This window comes from Diorhabda carinulata, chromosome 3, assembly GCF_026250575.1.
Source record: "Diorhabda carinulata isolate Delta chromosome 3, icDioCari1.1, whole genome shotgun sequence".
Classification (NCBI taxonomy): domain Eukaryota; kingdom Metazoa; phylum Arthropoda; class Insecta; order Coleoptera; family Chrysomelidae; genus Diorhabda; species Diorhabda carinulata.
In genome coordinates this window covers 239102-260810 of record NC_079462.1, presented here as the reverse complement: position 1 = coordinate 260810, position 21709 = coordinate 239102, and the positions used below count along the sequence as shown (strand labels likewise).

At 29.1% G+C, this 21709-nt stretch overlaps 2 protein-coding genes across 9 annotated transcripts in view; both read right to left on the bottom strand.

Annotated features, from left to right (window-relative positions):
- Positions 1-17497, bottom strand: part of LOC130891091 (uncharacterized) — a 36030-nt gene extending 18533 nt beyond the window's left edge. Inside the window, exons 1-3 of one of the 8 annotated variants that reach the window (XM_057795636.1) lie at positions 17290-17497; positions 16809-16863; positions 16701-16746 (exon numbers count right to left, since the gene is read on the bottom strand). In XM_057795636.1, the coding sequence (XP_057651619.1) occupies positions 16701-16740 (40 nt within the window). In that variant the 5' untranslated portion in view covers positions 16741-16746; positions 16809-16863; positions 17290-17497. Of the gene's footprint in view, positions 1-8247; positions 8600-12988; positions 13242-14007; positions 14260-15516; positions 15741-16700; positions 16747-16808; positions 16864-17289 lie in introns of those variants that run through there. The other 7 variants (XM_057795630.1, XM_057795637.1, XM_057795631.1 and 4 more) reach the window with 7 other exon arrangements.
- Positions 17498-18852: 1355 nt separating this feature from the next.
- Positions 18853-21709, bottom strand: LOC130891282 (protein takeout-like). Its single transcript, XM_057795918.1, has 6 exons — positions 21548-21709; positions 19994-20086; positions 19800-19938; positions 19602-19735; positions 19385-19543; positions 18853-19085 (listed from the first exon to the last, which is right to left on the bottom strand). Exons 1-6 carry the CDS (start codon positions 21609-21611, stop codon positions 18937-18939), a joined length of 738 nt encoding a protein of 245 aa, XP_057651901.1. The 5' UTR covers positions 21612-21709; the 3' UTR covers positions 18853-18936.

Genomic DNA, 21709 nt, shown 5'->3' with positions numbered 1-21709 from the left:
CATTACTCACGTTTCAGCACATCGTATATATTAATTTTTTTTTAACTATTCAATCAACCTCGTATATTATTTTTTATCTTTAAAAATATAATACGCTCGGTAGAAAATCCCTGATTCCAATCGACATTTAACCTCTTGTATATACATTCCATTTATATAGATTCTTTTTTTAGTTATCAGAAAATTTATTGTTTCGTAAAAAAAATTGAATAAAATGACATCCTATCAGGAAATTGGGCATAAAACAACGTTTATATGCACGGTTTTTATTTTAAACAGAATCGACATATGGTATATGTAAAGAAACACCGAAAATATTTGTTTTAATGGTCGGAATTTATTTTTAAAACAGAATGTGTGATATATACAATTTTATCTAGTACATTTTCTAATATTTTTTCCTCGTACTTATCAAGTTAAAACAAGATAATTTACTTTATGTAAATATGATCAAACTTAAAATTCATTTCTGGTTACTTTTGTCAGTCGCCATGTTTAACTAAAACTTGGTTGATTTAGGATTTGTTTTTCTCATAAAACGCTTATAAAATCGTAATTTATTTATAATTAAAAACTTAACAACACTTCAGTAGTATTTTTAACTAAACAAGAAGTATGAAAATAAAATATTTTGTATCGTAGTTTGAGTTAAACAAGGACGCCATTTTATCTCTTTTTTAACGCCATCTCTACCTCAAACCACGAAGTTCTATTTCGTCACGTTATAGGAAACTGTAAAATCAATAATTAGTACTGTATCATATAGAAAAACTGATTCAATCTCTCGAGTTGATTTCATAAGTTTTTATGGGTGATTCGAGAAAATGAGGTCACTAATTATATTTCGCCATCCATCTCGCATTATTTTATTATCTTTTGGTTTGTTTTAGACTGAAATAAATATTTAAATTAAACTTATCCTATTTTTATTTCACATTAAATTCAATTAGGAACGCGGAAAATTCAAATCGATCGGGATTAAAAAATTGTCAAGTATTTTATATCGAAAACTGGATTACGCGACACGTGTTACAAAACAACTCCATCTATTTTCCGTTTTGTATTTTTTACACAGACCGACATAGTTGTTTTCGCGATATTTTTGGCAACGTGACAGAAAATGTATATAACTATACTTTTGTTTTACGAAAGCACGACTTCAGTATTCCATGTTGTTTTCGTTGTTATAAATTTCAATTTAACCGTGTTTTATATACCGTCTGCATTGTTTACGACGCCGCTTTAAACAGCAGGATTACCAACCACGAAACGGTTGTTATTATCAAAATAATTATACGAGGATTAGTCAAAAATTACATACACATAAACTAAAATCAGTGTATAACAGAATAATTATTTTTTAAAATAGTTTACGCCTTTAGAAATTTAATTTTAAACAAACGATTCACTCCTTGACAGGTGTAAAGTCTGAGAGGGCGAGATCTGGGCTACAGGGAGGGTATTACATGGTTTCAAACCATATTTTTTATTGTTTTTATGGTATGATGAGTTGTATACGACTGGGAATTGTCGTGCAACAACAAAACCTACTTATTTTCGAAAAAAATTGTATATTTTTTAACTAGATTCGTATTATAGAGATAATTAGTACGACTTATACTAAAGATTATTATGTGTAAAATATTTCCTCAAAACCATGCTTTGTTAGTTCCACTTACGAAGCTGTTAGAAATTCCATACATTAAATTGAACACGCAAAAGTAATTAAAGAAGGTACTGACTATACAACCGCTAATTTATAAGCAAAAAATCGTCGATAAGAGGATATCCATTCATGAGAAACAACCAGACCGTGATATCTTCATTCTAAGCTGATTTTATTAATTTTTACACGCCATATCTGTACTTCTTCTACTTAAGAGCTTAAACAAGATATATATGTCGTGTTGAAGAGGCGCAATAACACGAAAACCGGTCTGAAAAGTGAACAATTTACAGAATGAAACTAGTAGCTATAGGAATCAGTAGAAAGCGTAAAATCCAGGAGGACTTTGATTATTTTGATTAAACGATATCGATTTATAAGACTTTAAACACTCTTAGAAGCCATACTCCCAGCTAGGCGACTATCTGAGAATGATTTAGAAGAAGAATTAATGACCTTCAATCATACCTTCTATTTTTTTATTCAATAAAGTATTTCTAATTGCTCGTAGTATGTAATAATTATTCTCAAACGACCCCCGTACATGTGGGTTCTATAAGATCGATTTTTTTTCGATAGACGACTATCTGAGAATGATTTAGAATAAGAATTAATGACCTTCAAACATACCTTCTATTTTTTTTATTCAATAAAGTATTTCTAATTGCTCGTAGTATGTAATAATTATTCTCAAACGACCCCCGTACATGTGGGTTCTATAAGATCGATTTTTTTTCGATAGACGACTATCTGAGAATGATTTAGAATGAGAATTAATGACCTTCAAACATACCTTCTATTTTTTTTATTCAATAAAGTATTTCTAATTGCTCGTAGTATGTAATAATTATTCTCAAACGACCCCCGTACATGTGGGTTCTATAAGATCGATTTTTTTTCGATAGACGACTATCTGAGAATGATTTAGAATAAGAATTAATGACCTTCAAACATACCTTCTATTTTTTTTATTCAATAAAGTATTTCTAATTGCTCGTAGTATGTAATAATTATTTTCAAACGACCCCCGTACATGTGGGTTCTATAAGATCGATTTTTTTTCGATAGACGACTATCTGAGAATGATTTAGAAGAAGAATTAATGACCTTCAAACATACCTTCTATTTTTTTATTCAATAAAGTATTTCTAATTGCTCGTAGTATGTAATAATTATTCTCAAACGACCCCCGTACATGTGGGTTCTATAAGATCGATTTTTTTTCGATAGACGACTATCTGAGAATGATTTAGAATGAGAATTAATGACCTTCAAACATACCTTCTATTTTTTTTATTCAATAAAGTATTTCTAATTGCTCGTAGTATGTAATAATTATTCTCAAACGACCCCCGTACATGTGGGTTCTATAAGATCGATTTTTTTTCGATAGACGACTATCTGAGAATGATTTAGAATAAGAATTAATGACCTTCAAACATACCTTCTATTTTTTTTATTCAATAAAGTATTTCTAATTGCTCGTAGTATGTAATAATTATTTTCAAACGACCCCCGTACATGTGGGTTCTATAAGATCGATTTTTTTTCGATAGACGACTATCTGAGAATGATTTAGAAGAAGAATTAATGACCTTCAAACATACCTTCTATTTTTTTATTCAATAAAGTATTTCTAATTGCTCGTAGTATGTAATAATTATTCTCAAACGACCCCCGTACATGTGGGTTCTATAAGATCGATTTTTTTTCGATAGACGACTATCTGAGAATGATTTAGAATAAGAATTAATGACCTTCAAACATACCTTCTATTTTTTTTTATTCAATAAAGTATTTCTAATTGCTCGTAGTATGTAATAATTATTTTCAAACGACCCCCGTACATGTGGGTTCTATAAGATCGATTTTTTTTCGATAGACGACTATCTGAGAATGATTTAGAATAAGAATTAATGACCTTCAAACATACCTTCTATTTTTTTTATTCATTAAAGTATTTCTAATTGCTCGTAGTATGTAATAATTATTTTCAAACCACCCCCGTACATGTGGGTTCTATAAGATCGATTTTTTTTCGATAGACGACTATCTGAGGATGATTTAGAAGAAGAATTAATGACCTTCAAACATACCTTCTATTTTTTTTTATTCAATAAAGTATTTCTAATTGCTCGTAGTATGTAATAATTATTTTCAAACGACCCCCGTACATGTGGGTTCTATAAGATCGATTTTTTTTCGATAGACGACTATCTGAGAATGATTTAGAAGAAGAATTAATGACCTTCAAACATACCTTCTATTTTTTTTATTCAATAAAGTATTTCTAATTGCTCGTAGTATGTAATAATTATTCTCAAACGACCCCCGTACATGTGGGTTCTATAAGATCGATTTTTTTTCGATAGACGACTATCTGAGAATGATTTAGAATAAGAATTAATGACCTTCAAACATACCTTCTATTTTTTTTATTCAATAAAGTATTTCTAATTGCTCGTAGTATGTAATAATTATTTTCAAACGACCCCCGTACATGTGGGTTCTATAAGATCGATTTTTTTTCGATAGACGACTATCTGAGAATGATTTAGAAGAAGAATTAATGACCTTCAAACATACCTTCTATTTTTTTATTCAATAAAGTATTTCTAATTGCTCGTAGTATGTAATAATTATTCTCAAACGACCCCCGTACATGTGGGTTCTATAAGATCGATTTTTTTTCGATAGACGACTATCTGAGAATGATTTAGAATAAGAATTAATGACCTTCAAACATACCTTCTATTTTTTTTATTCAATAAAGTATTTCTAATTGCTCGTAGTATGTAATAATTATTTTCAAACGACCCCCGTACATGTGGGTTCTATAAGATCGATTTTTTTTCGATAGACGACTATCTGAGAATGATTTAGAAGAAGAATTAATGACCTTCAAACATACCTTCTATTTTTTTATTCAATAAAGTATTTCTAATTGCTCGTAGTATGTAATAATTATTCTCAAACGACCCCCGTACATGTGGGTTCTATAAGATCGATTTTTTTTCGATAGACGACTATCTGAGAATGATTTAGAATGAGAATTAATGACCTTCAAACATACCTTCTATTTTTTTTATTCAATAAAGTATTTCTAATTGCTCGTAGTATGTAATAATTATTCTCAAACGACCCCCGTACATGTGGGTTCTATAAGATCGATTTTTTTTCGATAGACGACTATCTGAGAATGATTTAGAATAAGAATTAATGACCTTCAAACATACCTTCTATTTTTTTTATTCAATAAAGTATTTCTAATTGCTCGTAGTATGTAATAATTATTCTCAAACGACCCCCGTACATGTGGGTTCTATAAGATCGATTTTTTTTCGATAGACGACTATCTGAGAATGATTTAGAATAAGAATTAATGACCTTCAAACATACCTTCTATTTTTTTTATTCAATAAAGTATTTCTAATTGCTCGTAGTATGTAATAATTATTCTCAAACGACCCCCGTACATGTGGGTTCTATAAGATCGATTTTTTTTCGATAGACGACTATCTGAGAATGATTTAGAATAAGAATTAATGACCTTCAAACATACCTTCTATTTTTTTTATTCAATAAAGTATTTCTAATTGCTCGTAGTATGTAATAATTATTTTCAAACGACCCCCGTACATGTGGGTTCTATAAGATCGATTTTTTTTCGATAGACGACTATCTGAGAATGATTTAGAAGAAGAATTAATGACCTTCAAACATACCTTCTATTTTTTTATTCAATAAAGTATTTCTAATTGCTCGTAGTATGTAATAATTATTCTCAAACGACCCCCGTACATGTGGGTTCTATAAGATCGATTTTTTTTCGATAGACGACTATCTGAGAATGATTTAGAATGAGAATTAATGACCTTCAAACATACCTTCTATTTTTTTTATTCAATAAAGTATTTCTAATTGCTCGTAGTATGTAATAATTATTCTCAAACGACCCCCGTACATGTGGGTTCTATAAGATCGATTTTTTTTCGATAGACGACTATCTGAGAATGATTTAGAATAAGAATTAATGACCTTCAAACATACCTTCTATTTTTTTTATTCAATAAAGTATTTCTAATTGCTCGTAGTATGTAATAATTATTTTCAAACGACCCCCGTACATGTGGGTTCTATAAGATCGATTTTTTTTCGATAGACGACTATCTGAGAATGATTTAGAAGAAGAATTAATGACCTTCAAACATACCTTCTATTTTTTTATTCAATAAAGTATTTCTAATTGCTCGTAGTATGTAATAATTATTCTCAAACGACCCCCGTACATGTGGGTTCTATAAGATCGATTTTTTTTCGATAGACGACTATCTGAGAATGATTTAGAATAAGAATTAATGACCTTCAAACATACCTTCTATTTTTTTTTATTCAATAAAGTATTTCTAATTGCTCGTAGTATGTAATAATTATTTTCAAACGACCCCCGTACATGTGGGTTCTATAAGATCGATTTTTTTTCGATAGACGACTATCTGAGAATGATTTAGAATAAGAATTAATGACCTTCAAACATACCTTCTATTTTTTTTATTCATTAAAGTATTTCTAATTGCTCGTAGTATGTAATAATTATTTTCAAACCACCCCCGTACATGTGGGTTCTATAAGATCGATTTTTTTTCGATAGACGACTATCTGAGGATGATTTAGAAGAAGAATTAATGACCTTCAAACATACCTTCTATTTTTTTTTATTCAATAAAGTATTTCTAATTGCTCGTAGTATGTAATAATTATTTTCAAACGACCCCCGTACATGTGGGTTCTATAAGATCGATTTTTTTTCGATAGACGACTATCTGAGAATGATTTAGAAGAAGAATTAATGACCTTCAAACATACCTTCTATTTTTTTTATTCAATAAAGTATTTCTAATTGCTCGTAGTATGTAATAATTATTTTCAAACGACCCCCGTACATGTGGGTTCTATAAGATCGATTTTTTTTCGATAGACGACTATCTGAGGATGATTTAGAAGAAGAATTAATGACCTTCAAACATACCTTCTATTTTTTTATTCAATAAAGTATTTCTAATTGCTCGTAGTATGTAATAATTATTCTCAAACGACCCCCGTACATGTGGGTTCTATAAGATCGATTTTTTTTCGATAGACGACTATCTGAGAATGATTTAGAATAAGAATTAATGACCTTCAAACATACCTTCTATTTTTTTTTATTCAATAAAGTATTTCTAATTGCTCGTAGTATGTAATAATTATTTTCAAACGACCCCCGTACATGTGGGTTCTATAAGATCGATTTTTTTTCGATAGACGACTATCTGAGGATGATTTAGAAGAAGAATTAATGACCTTCAAACATACCTTCTATTTTTTTTATTCAATAAAGTATTTCTAATTGCTCGTAGTATGTAATAATTATTCTCAAACGACCCCCGTACATGTGGGTTCTATAAGATCGATTTTTTTTCGATAGACGACTATCTGAGGATGATTTAGAAGAAGAATTAATGACCTTCAAACATACCTTCTATTTTTTTTATTCAATAAAGTATTTCTAATTGCTCGTAGTATGTAATAATTATTCTCAAACGACCCCCGTACATGTGGGTTCTATAAGATCGATTTTTTTTCGATAGACGACTATCTGAGGATGATTTAGAAGAAGAATTAATGACCTTCAAACATACCTTCTATTTTTTTTATTCAATAAAGTATTTCTAATTGCTCGTAGTATGTAATAATTATTTTCAAACGACCCCCGTACATGTGGGTTCTATAAGATCGATTTTTTTTCGATAGACGACTATCTGAGGATGATTTAGAAGAAGAATTAATGACCTTCAAACATACCTTCTATTTTTTTTTATTCAATAAAGTATTTCTAATTGCTCGTAGTATGTAATAATTATTTTCAAACGACCCCCGTACATGTGGGTTCTATAAGATCGATTTTTTTTTCGATAGACGACTATCTGAGGATGATTTAGAAGAAGAATTAATGACCTTCAAACATACCTTCTATTTTTTTTATTCAATAAAGTATTTCTAATTGCTCGTAGTATGTAATAATTATTTTCAAACGACCCCCGTACATGTGGGTTCTATAAGATCGATTTTTTTTCGATAGACGACTATCTGAGGATGATTTAGAAGAAGAATTAATGACCTTCAAACATACCTTCTATTTTTTTTATTCAATAAAGTATTTCTAATTGCTCGTAGTATGTAATAATTATTCTCAAACGACCCCCGTACATGTGGGTTCTATAAGATCGATTTTTTTTCCTATAAACAAATGTCTGAGGATGACAGTTTATTACATAAATACGAAACACATAAAAAAATAATTGAAACTGGAATCTTGTTAACGTACTTATAGTTGGTTTATTAGTCACAACTTTTAGTAATCAGACCACATTAATACAGAACATGCGATGCGTCGTGAATCATATTATACGAGGAGAAATCATAACAACGATTGTTTTGAATAATAATACTTATGAATTAACTACATTATTTGAAATTCCATATAGAATTATAAAAAAACTGTTGATATCTCCTCGTAGAAATTTTTGTCGTTTACGTACCTTTAAAAACGACGTTTCGTCTAAAATTGTCTGTTACTAGATGAAATGGGAAATGTTGGACCCCTCTAGGACGACGCATTTTATAAAACATTCCCGCTACTTGGTATTAGTCTATATATAGGGTACAGTTAAAACTACTCACAACACTTTAAGGTTAGTCACAAATTTTACATTTTCTATCACCACTATTATCAATTTACCCATATATTGATTGAAAAAATTATTGATTACAGCATTACGTATTATATTTAAAATTGTCTTTATGTTTTACGTAATGTTTCACAAAAAAGTTGGGTTATGTTCAAATATAGCATTAGAATTGATCTCGATTCTTTCGTGAAAGTTCGTGTTTCTACGGAAATTTCATCGTTAGATTTATTTAGGTACCTCTAACTAGTTTAAATCCAAATAAATTTTTAATAAGAAATGGAAAACCATCGATTTAACATGATAAAACTAACATAGTTCACTCTGTATACACCGAGTATTTCAGATATGTCAAGATATTTTTGATTTATTTTTTAGCGTTTACTTTTTACGTAATGAATTTCGATGTTGCATCTGTAGGCGTTTAATATCTGATTAGTTAGTTTCAACAATTTCAAATTTCATTTCCGTAAATGTATATATACACACTTAGGGTGTTTCAAAAAAGGTTACGAAAATTTTTTACCTAACAAACCCCAAATATTTTTCAGTTTTCTATCTATCCTTGAGAAGGGATCACAAATTTACTGTACAGAATGTCCCGTAAATTTACGTACTGGTAGGACCTCGTATATAAAATAAATTTATCTGCTGCACATCTGTTTAAAATTTAACCCTGCTTCATTTAAGACTGTCGTATTCTATAAATAACGCGAATGATATTCAAGCTAACAACATGACTAAAGGGCTCGTGTTTTAAGTGCGGTTGATGACCCATTATAGGAATAAATACTTTGAAATTTGATTTTGGAAAATGGTTATATTGATATGAGATTTTCTAATTAGTTTGTAAATATTTTTATTATGGTCCATTCATCCGTGAGTGACTCTTAATCAGATAAACTAAATAATACAGTCAACAAAGACGTCAAAAGGTTAAAGCAAAAGCGCCTGATCAGGTTTTCAAAGGTCATCGACCTTGGGTAATGTCAAGCGAAGCACGACGGGCTTATCAAAAGATATGGGTGCTTAACGACCCTCGGGAGCAAAGCAACAACAATAAAGTACCAAAAAATCATTTTTCGTTTCATCGAAAGTCACGATTCAAATCCATTTTTTTAGTTCTGAGTACGTTTACCGTTAAAAATGTCAAACTTTATGACAGCAATGTCAGTTTTGACATATTCACATCAATTTATGTAGCAGCCCTCGTATATAGAAATCGCGACCTATTGATTTTTGTGATCTTTGACTCGAATAAATTATATAAACGTGAGAAATTTTTTTATACAACTTTCATAAAGTCAAAATAACGCCGTATACGAATTTATTACAATTTCTGTTGATCAATATTTTTCTCGTTCCCTGTATAATTTTATATAAGTTATTCGAATCACATTCATATTTGAAACCTCAACTATTAATGGTTGGCTCGCTTATATTGATACTTTCTAGTTTATTGTGTGTTGACGAATACGAAAACGATTTGTTTTCATAATCTCTTCGATTACGATCGTGAAGAAATCGGTATATATATCTATTGACTTTCCCCTTTTTACATAATTATTTACTTTATATAGAAAAAAGTAATTGAAAGACATTTCATACAAAACATCCGTGTTTCAGATTAATAATAACATTAATTGGGAGATAATCACAATTTTTAATAATCTTATATAAATCGTTTATGTTTTCACGACATACCATACAGAGAAACCCACAAAAATCGAGTTTTCAACATAACCTAAATACAACAATATTCATTGCGTGAAGATATTAGTCTACTTATTTAAATATAAATCACCAGAGGACGCATCACTTGTCAATCAACTGTCAGTACCTGCTACGGTTAAACCCAACAATTTTTTGAGGTTATGTCGTCGAAATTTAGTCAATAGCAGCATCTTCTAGAGCGAAGACCGAAGTGGCACTTTTTCAAGGTCGAATGAGTGAAATTCGTTAATAAAACAGTATGAAACGGTTCAATTTTATCAAATATCTAAACAACATTATGGTAGATGGGATAATTTGTAGTCAAATCTATGAGTTATATTTTGGGTGAAACAGTATAAGTAACGGTTAATGTTGAATTAAAAATTCTGTACTACCATTTTGTATCGGGCTCGAAGTCGTAAAAAATAGAATGAAATATGATTTAAGAAAGATGCCAAAAAGTTGTTTCTACATAAAAACGTACCATAAATTAGATATTTTATATCTATTTCGTTGAGTTGGCAAACGAAATTATCTAATTCGAGTTTTTTTTTACGAATCGCCGCATTTTTAAAATTACAATTACAAAGATTCATCAAATATAAGCATATGCAACTTTTCTTTATAGTTGAATGACTTCCATTTTAAAAATCAAAAGATAATACTTCATTAATAATATTTAAAAATATCATTAACCTTGATACTTGTATAAATTAGAATAAATTTTGTAAATTTGCAACCACAACAATAAAATATTACGCATAATCTATATGTGGGATGATAATAAAGGTGGTTTGAAAAACAAAAAACAATATTTAAAAATAGCTCAGTTATGTATTTTGATTATAACACCCTATATATAAATGCAGTTAATATGGTACATATTCGTCACATGATGTAAAAACTAAGGTGTGTTCTTGCAAAGCCGAATAGCCAATAAGAGGCCTTTCCCACTATCGTCCATATTGTTCTTCTGGCCAATCAAATCAACGCGGGAATTCGAATCTTTTAATTTGAGCAGCGAATGTGATACAAATTGAGATTGGTTGAAAGTTATTTCAATAAAAACATTTTCAAATTATTAACGTGAATTCAATAATTTTAAATAGATTGTTAAACTTTTTACCATATAAAGAATGTATATCATAAATTATATCGTTTAAGAGATATGGTCACAAAAATCAGTAGGTCGCGATTTCTATATACGAGGACTGCTACTTAAGCGGATGTATATGTCAGAACTGACATTGCTGTCATAAAGTTTGACATTGTTGTCACACGAATGATATTGCAAGTTTCAGATCGAAAATAAAATCAACAATTCTATATTCAATTATAAATATTTGTTTTTATTTGTCTAGATTTTCATACTTTGTTATTGTTTATCCTTTTGATATGATCTGTTTATCTTCTTATAGTTCTCGCCTATTTTACTAGAATCTGAATACTGTCATTTTGATGTAACTGCTGGTTACGTATTGATATAATGTTGAAACAACCAGTTTACCATTTGGAAATAAAAAAAAAATATTGCTACTAACAAATTTGGTATGTGGTGTGGGCAGTTTCCAACCCACATGAATGTTCATCAATCCAAATTGTTTATTATACCATCATTAATCTAGCAATGTAGCGGACGAAATATCCCAACGGTTTTTTTTTTAATTGATGAAGGTCATTAATGTATATCGCTAACCTGCTCAAATTACAGAAAACTGTAATGAATTTTATAATGGTAAACACGTAGTTTGGTTCAAGATTCGGAAAATTCCATTACAAATAATAAATATTTACAATATTTAATAGAATATTTTTGTTTTAATTAAATAAAATATGGTTTACGACGAACCGTATAAATAATACTTTGAACATTTGGCAAGTAATGGTAACAGCAGCTAACAACCTTCACTTGAAGGTTAATAAGGATGCAGCCTATTTCAACAGAAACGTGAGTTGTTGATATTAAGTTGACGCTGTATCTAATAATGTAACACATCGTTAAATTGAAAAATCAGGTCTCTCTACGTGTATGTATATTCCAAAAATGGTACTCGCTTATTATTTATTCATATAATGCTTTTGAAATCAATAACATACCTACGTAATGATTTTTATTGAAAAAGGTTACGAAAAAATGACAATAATATGAATGATTTATTCGAAAATAAACCTATACGTACATCATTTATACCAGTTATAGTCTCGAAGATTCTACAGTCCAATAAAATATTGGGGTTCGCCAAAACTTTCCCCTGGCAATTCAGAGAATGAGTATTAAATTCTCTGAGGGTTTTCACCCTAGTCATCCTCCCTTGTTTTGATGAAAAAAGAATATATCTTCTTCCACTATTTTCCTAACTAACCTAAGCAACTTTTTTTATTCATTATATTTGTACATCAAATTAAAAATTTACGAATGTGCAGAAAAGTTAACAGCTGATTTGTAATTAAGGTCTCTATAAAGAAATATCTTAATCATACAGCGAAATATTAAAAACTCTTTATAAAGATAAAAAAAGATCTACTACTATGGAAGTTCGAAATGCCGGTAGGTTTTTTTTATAATTAAAACTAAAAATAAAATAATAATCATAAAAAAATTACTAAATATACTTTTTTTGATGTTATATTGAATTAATGAAGAATTATAAATAATTAGCTAGTTTTGTTGAGCAGAAATAATATCAGAATAACAATCTTTATATATTATAATTAATAAAACGCAAGTTTGCGAATAATAAGACTTCCTTTAGATAATATCTGTAACAATATACAACCTACGTAATGCCATAATCAACAACTTATCGAATAATAAGGAATTAATTTATATTATCCATTTCTTTTAGTAATTGACCTCCCTGCTATAGATAAAAAATGTTACCCTTTCAATAAATATTATTCCAATAATCCATAGTAATAAAAAAGATCACTTCCACTGAATAAAGTGAAAACAATTCACGTCAATTAATTCATTCACATTTTAATAGCGTTCGTCACATTTTTTAGACGAATATAACAATTGATCATTAGATTAACTTTAATTTTATCGAACAGATGATAATTTCACACAACAAAACGCGTAAATCCGAATTCCACTAACGCCGTACACTAGTTTGAGACTGACGCTCGTCTGGTCTATACGAATTACAGAAAGCGGAGTTGTCAGATTTTCTTCGTTATTAGAGAGACTTTTAAACAATAAATTAACTAAATTTTCTTTTTGTAATATCTGCAAGATATAGTTTATATGAAAACAGTAGTAGATGATTTTCGATTTTTTGATAATAACAAATGAGTTATGAAATGAAAAATTACCTTAATTGACGTTTATTGTCATTTGATATTGATAAATGTCTTATAAGATCTATTGACGTCGATTCATTTCATTTGACGTTATGAGATCGTATTTTGGTTAATTTAATCAATTTTTTCCTAATAATACCCAAAATTTTTTTTCGTTTCGATCCATCTACATTGAATGCAAAAATCCCGATATCGCTACATGCTTCCCGTGAAGATATATCGTTGCTACAGACAGACGGACTAATTCAAAATGAAAAACACGGTATGAAAAGGGTATTCAAAATGTCAATTTCTATTGTACTTTTTTCCGACATAAGCGAAATGTATGTAATCGTGGCAACATCGAGCTATATTTCACCACGTCTAATTGTAGGTTGGGAGAAGTGACTAACACGTGCTCGAGAAGGTTCTGTATAATCGCGTATGTATTCCGCGTTGCCTATCTATTAGTAACCCCGCACGTATTTTTTGCATTGATCTTAATCTCTAGACGAAATAATTTGATATGATTCACTTTTCAAGTTAATATACATATGTTTCGAGATAATAATTATTTTATGAATGTAGTTATTAGTCAAGTCGAATATATAATCTCACCTTTTCTTTTTCGTATGAAACGTTTTCTTCTTTTCCCAGTTGGTGTTACATTTACGGGCGATTTTCCCGATGAAATCTCCACCAGCTTCATTATACAACACAGCAGTACCGCTAGCATGGTTATAATGTTTATTTGGGCAAACCGCCCTTACGATATACAACCATTTTTATAATAAATTTATTATACACAAAAAACAGCGTTAAGAGTTCAAATATTCGACCCCCCGATGAGAGTTCGTAAATCTAAATGTCCTAATTTTAATTGGGAGAGATTTTTAAATGAAAAAATATTTAAAACAGAAAAGTTTGAATTAGCTGAACTTTAACATAATGGTAAAATAGATAAAATTTTCAACCGCAACTCTTCAGTGAGTCATCCTCGGTAGTTTTATTTTGGCAGAATGACAGGTAAACGAAAATATCTTAAAAAAAGAAGATGAAAACAGTGCAAAAAGAAGCGGATAAGTGATTCATCCAACTATTAATGGCGTCACGGAATTTTGTAACCAAAATACAAAATAATAAAAAGAGCTGTTTAGGAAACAATGGAATGATTCGTGCTTATGTTGAAACGAGCAAGTTTTTGAGGTTTGTTGATTCAACGGGGGAAAAAAAATAAAAGAAGCAGTTGAAATTATAAAGTATAATGGAATTCTATGTCGTAAAAGTAAATATTAGAATTTTTTAAATTAAACAGGAACACGTTACTATTTAATCTATGTAATCAGGTGTATCTTATCAACTCAAATTACTTCCGATTAAATAAGAAAAATAATTTTTATTGCGCTTATAAATTTAAGGATCATTGACCTATTTACAAACACGCCCATGACTATGTAGTTCATTTTAGGCAATTGAAATGATATTAAAATAGCATGCGGGCCTGCATCACTATGCCCTCAATAGTTAATTGTTTGATTCGTAGTTGAACGAATTGGTTTTGGACATTCATTTAATGATAAAAAGAATAGGTGAATATTTAAAACCTATAATTTTTTACGTTCCTTAAGTTTTTCAAATAATAAATTTAACAAAAAGTATCACTTACTGATCCATCAAAATTACAAATGACCATCAACTGATAATAATTTTTTTTTCAAAATTAAAATGTTTTAGCTCAACCTGTAAGTTTATAAAGATTTGACTCGTTACTTGAATTCATACTAGTTACTTGAAAATACCGAAAACCAAGCTTTTTTAATCGTTTTTTGTTAATTAATGAATCAATTATTTATAATTAACAGATTATATGCGAAATTTATATTCTACCTACGAAAAGATTTTATTGAATCGTTTTTGTGTAAATCATCCCGATCCCGCTAATTTCCAAGGCAACATCTTGTATTAAAAATCAAAGTAAACATATTTAAAAATCGAAAGTGATTAGATAGTCCATTACTTAAATTCAATTTGTATTTAAAAAAAATTATCTATACGCATTGTTATTTTTGTCTACCAAATATCAAAATGGCCTCTGTTAATTCAAAAATCCCTCCAAATTAATTTTACCAAATGTTTTCACTTGAAGACACTTTCTTTTCACTTATTGAATAATCGTCTAAACGAAATCACTTAATTTTTTCATAAAAGAGTCACTGAACTGACATTTTTATTTAATTAGAACACAAAAAACAACATGGCGTGTGTACTATTTAAACTAACATCTGAAATGCCGCGATGATGATGGGATGCTCTCGGCACCAACGTTTCACCAAGAGAACTTTATCAACGACATACTGTTCCAGAATTGACGAATTTTATTTAACGAGAATGTTTTCTTAAGATCAGTACAGGGATAGTCAAAAGTATTTTACGTAAATTATTCCCAAAAGAAAAGTAATTGTTGTCAAGATAAAACTTATTTTAAAAATACGCATGGAAGTAATACAAAATCTAAAATATATAGTAGAATAATTAAACAAGCATTTTTCTTAATGTGTACAAGAAGTTAAATAAATATCGAAATTTATATTCTAATTATTGTTGAAATTGAATAAATGAATTTATAAATGTTTTAGGGTACAAAAAAAGTGTTTCTTAAATGATCAAAACATGTCCATCTGTTAGGCGCGTAAGTCGTAACTTATCGACTGGGATTAAGACCGAACTTTTTATTTCTTAAAATAATTATTCATAAATACGCATGTGTGCTTTCGCAGCGGGAGCGTGTTGTTATTTTTTTTTTAAATATATTTTCTGTTCAATTTCATTTCAACGTAGTTTGGATTATTTTTGGATTTGTGAATGTGTATACATAATATAAAATTTGAAATGTGTGTTTACGATGAGGTTATACGGGGGCATTCGTAATACATACAAACGAGATCTGGAAACATGTAAACAACGGGGCGTTCCCTCAAGAATAATTAAATTACTACAATAAAAAAAATGTACTTCAGATTAAACTTTTCCAATATATAGACGACTGGAGTTGAATTTTCAATAACTAATTAGGATATTTCACTGAATAATTTTTCAATGAAACTTTTTATAAACCAAAATGACGTGTAGTCTGGAAGATTGTTGTGATGAACTTCGGTTAGGTTAGGTTAGGTATAAACGATTTGCATGATAGTCAGGTGGATTGTTACTCAAATTTTTTTTAATCAGGTTGGATGCGTTTGATTTATAGTAACTTTGCAATTTCAAACATAATAAGGAATTTAAAGAGAAGAGAAAATATTCTCACTTACCCAATATGAAGTTTCGTAGGTTATAGAAGTTATTTGTCATCAAGTCCTGGAAAATATACGAATTATGGAATGAAAAAGTAGAAAAAATTGGTAGATTTTGATATTTACCTAAAAATATTTTATCCACAGTCAATGTGAGGTAGCATGGTGCCTAGAAATGCATCTGAAACAGAAATTTCTGTTATGAAGTATTGCTTTTTGGGAAATAATTCAAATTTTTGCGGTTTTAAAATATAATAATGTAGGTTACGTTCGTTTTTCTTGAAATTTTGTAACAACCTTGACCTTCTTTTATTCCAATTAACAATAAAAACAAAAAGCAGATGAGTATTTAGTTTTTTTTTATTTTGTGGGTATTGGAAAACTATTTTTTTCAATGTCATATTTTTCTCCTATTGTTTACAACAGGTACATGTCTTCCTGATATCGATTGGAAATATTTTGCAACTGCTTTCTTGATTTAAAACGTATCTTGACGATTACTATGTTTAAATTTATTTTCCATATTGTTATCTACATAACTAATGCTATAATATTTCGAATATATAGTTTTACACGTAAATATATTATAAAAAAATAAGCAACTCACTCTTAACATACAATCGATACACTAAAACCAACACTAAACGACACTTTATTAAACCCGTATACAAATTCACAACCTAATCAATCTTATTAACTCGATTTTAATAAATATTCACATCTTCTTCGGGCGGGGTTGTTTTATTAGGAAAATTGTTAATTTCACGAGAAGCAAAATACGATTTTTAGAGCCCTCTAGTGCTCCGTTTGACACTACCCAGATGGGGAAAGAGATAGAGTGTTGGGTGTTATTGATTTTTATATATTCGGCGTACGGTATCATTTTTTTTTACTTCTAATTTAGGTTTTGCGTGAAACGTGTCAATATAGATGAATATAAATATATTAAACGAATTAACGAATCTTATATTCGATTAACTCTCCTTTATCTCAATATTTAGTTCTTGTAATTTTTCTTTCCCTTGTATATAATTTTTATTTATCAATATTTTAACTAATAGGGAGTTTATAACCTCAAATTTATTATAGTAATAGGATATTGAGGTTTTTTAATGTAGTAGGTATAATTTTCTACATCAAACTTCGTCAAAACTGCCTATTATTACGAAATTGATACCTTCAGCCATTTTATATAGCACGACCATGTGCATAAATACAGAAAAGTAAATATCAACTTTACTGACATCTAGTCATAAGTCTTGTAAATATTAGTTTGTGTTGGGAAGGAAATTTTTAGTCATAATAGAATATTAGTTGATAGTACATTAGTTGTTTGATAGATGGCGAAACAATTACCGATAGTTGAAGCTTATTTAGAACATAATTGAAGTGTGGTATATATACGAATTAGGTTGTCTTTTCTGTAATTTTAAATATATCGTATATCACGGCCAAATCCAATAATAGAAAATAATAAATATCAACTTTACTGACATATAATCGTAAGTCTTGTAAATATTAATTTGGATTAGGAAGGAAACTTTTAGTCATAATAGAATATTAGTTGATAGTACACTAGTTGTTTGATAGATGGCGAAACAATTACCGGTAGTTGAAGCTTATTTAGACCCTGCTTAAAGCGTGATGAATATACGAATTATATTGTCTTTTATGTAATTTTAAATATATCGTATATCACGGCTAAATTCAATAATAGAGTATAATAAATATCTAGCTATGATTCTTGTATACATGATTTCTATTATGGAGAAAACTTCTTGTGTATAATAGAATAGTAGTAAAAATTCTTGTAAAGCTCGCTTGGAGTCTAGTAAATATGCGAATTAGATCGTTTTTTTTTGTAATTTCCACTATATTGTATGTATATCACGGCCATATGCAATACAGCAAATAACAAATATCAACTTCACTGGCATCTAGTAACGAATCTTGTAAATATTAGTTTCTGTTAGGAAGGAAACTTCTTGTCGTAAATAGTATAGTGTTGGTAGTATGCTGGTTGTTTAATAGATGGCGAAGTAATTCATTTGGAGTAAATTTGTAATTTTGTATTGACCTTGAATATTACTCAAGTATAAAAACTATAAAAGGCATGAATATAATAATGAAAAAAGAACGAAAACTGGGTTATAAATTAGAATAATCCTTATAATTATACTCATTTCATTTATTAATATAATAAAATATAATATTTTCATAATTCTATATCATAATCTAATTATGATGTTTCTTTTTAATCTATAAAAATTTCATCGTAAGGAATTTTGAATATGGCGCTGAATAAACCTGATACCATACTGGCGATAAGCGATCTCATTCCATCCTTGGAAATATCATCAACATCCTTGGAATTATCGTTCAATACTTGATTAAAGTTGTCAGCTAAAAGTGCACCGATATAGAAAATATACAAAGTGATTATTGAGAATTGGCTATTTTTAAAATAAATAATTTGTATTAACAAGTATACTAATTTTGATTATAAACAAAATAAACACCCAATAGTTGCGCCATCTTTACGGTTAATTGCGAAAACTATGAACCCTAACGTTATGTCTTGCCGCAGGAAACTGTAAAAGGTTTCAGTAAAATAATAGAGATGGTATTTAATTAGTTACAAAATAACTGTTGATTCAACACATTTTAATATCCGAATAGTTATTTTTGTATAAAATACTAACTTAATGCCTTGTTACCGCCGAAAAGGTTCCCGAAATAATAATATCCTTTCCCGATATGCATATCTAGTTTGTTTTTCAAACTATCGATATCGATGTACCTTTTTCCATCTCGTTTGGTAACTAATTGATAATCTATGGTATATTCCACCGTTAAATTTTCTGGAAAATATTAAAATTTGAAATTATGAAACGGATTAAGTTAATTAGGAAAATATACCTATCCTCGTCTTGGCCGGACCTTTATCGTTTATCACAAACGAAAATAATTTCCCTTCAACCGTGTAATTAGATTCCGATGTCGAATCAGGTATGAAAACTTTAACGTAAATATGTTGTTTGTCCAAATCGAAACTAAAAAAATAAATATTTAAATGAGATTTTAGGTGCGGCAGGTTTAAAAAAAAAATGACCGTACTCGACTTCCTCGATTTTTGTCGTGTTCATACCATAAAGTTTCAAATCGTGTAACTGCAAATCAAGACCTTGAGTAGCCGTGGTAGCTACAAGAGGTACTTCAAACGGGAGGTAATTGGGTATTCTACTCATACTATCACCTAAAATTCGATCATCATTTTGTAGTTTATAATATCGAATCAAAAATATCGTTACCTTTTAAAATATAAGGAAGCGCGTCTATGGCGTTGTCCTTAACGCACTTTTTAAATTCAGGATCGGACTTTTTGCACGGCTTTATAAACGATGCTACAAAAAACATTTGTAATATGGAATTTTTATAACGCCATATTGAGAAATCAACCAATCAACGAAATAATATCTGAACGTTCTATGAACACTTTAGCGTAATGTCATTCGCTCTATGTTCAATGTTTTATCTATGGTCTACACCTTTAACGATACGCAGTGATTTTGATTTTACTTCAAATGTCAAATATGACCAGAATGAATATTTTATAAGATTATTTTTGTAAAAATTATAGTTATAAACTATATTTAATGATTTTTCATGAATTTATTCGAAGAAATTGACTTATTGTATCAATTATTAATTGAGTGTATTCCATTTAAAGAAGAAATAATTACCAAACGTTAATAGAACCTCGTTCTAATTACTATATAAGGTTAGAATAGTAATTTTTTTAATCGTTTCATAGAAAATCTTCACCAGTTAATTAATTTTTAATCACACGTTCTTAATTATTGGTGATTAATTGCAATGATATAAACTCTAAAATTAATGGTATATTGTCATAATTTACATTAGTACAATAACAAATAATTATTGCGAGAAACCTTCTAAATATCATTTCATAAATTATAATGTAAATCGAAGGTCTTCGAAGAATACAAAGGTTTGTTGTTGTTATAAATGAATATAAGAAAAATAAAGTGCAGGTTTAATGTATTTACCGATTGTTGTAGTAAACAAAATAATTTAAAAAACATCAACACGCGGTTAGAAGTAATAGTATAGAGGTGGGAATCGTCATTTTTATCAGTTCGAAAATAACAGTTCTTAATAAATTTTTTTCGACGAATATTTAATATTTTTACATCAGAGCATGATTAAAAACCTTTGAAAGGTTATATATCTAATACTTTAAGAGGAACTTTATTTCATATCAGTTTTAGGAATAGATATAAATAATTTTCGATTGTTACGTTGATTGTTACTGTTATTTTTAAACTGGTACAGTTATAATTATAAATTCCCATCTATATACATCATTAATATTTCGTAGTAAATTTTTTTCGACCGGATTTTCTATATTTGCATTAAAAATGACAATTACAATATTTATAATGAATACAAATAGCGTAAAACTCATAGAAAACGAGATATTTGCAAAAAAATGTAAAAAAAAATCGATTTTTGTGATTTTTGTACCCTGATTTTAAAACTTGCGACCGATATGTCGATTGAACTAAATTAATATATTAATTTTCTCAGATTTTATAGGAGAAACTTATATACATAGCGTTTCGACGAAACTTGGGCATCTGCAGAAGCCAAAACGTAAAAAAAACAAATTTTCTCGTTGACGAATCGTATAGACCGTAAAGCCGGTCCTGTGGAAGCACCGGGTATTTCTCGGAAAGTCTGAGGTGTCTCGATTTTTCAGTCGAAGTGTTAAGTTTTTGTTTGCGCACCGATTATTTTTGTAGATGGACAAAAATTACTATTCGGAATATCTAAATACTTACGTAAATGTTTGGAATTAACTACACTGACGGAAAATAAAATCAACAGAGCTAAATATCGCACCATTTTGACCACTAGTCTTCGAAGTCTGTTCTTCGCAACTGAAATGATAAGTCTACGAGAGTTTGTTAACGAACCGGTTTTATATTGCAATTATAGTTGGA

Excerpts from the sequence above, each read along its gene's own strand:
- LOC130891282 (XM_057795918.1), bottom strand. The coding sequence starts at position 21,611 with ATGGTGCGATATTTAGCTCTGTTGATTTTATTTTCCGTCAGTGTAGTT. Across the intron at positions 19,939-19,993 it reads GCTTCCTTATATTTTAAAAG|GTGATAGTATGAGTAGAATA; the intron begins GTAACGATATTT and ends ATCGAATTTTAG. Across the intron at positions 19,736-19,799 it reads ACAAAAATCGAGGAAGTCGA|TTTCGATTTGGACAAACAAC; the intron begins GTACGGTCATTT and ends TTATTTTTTTAG.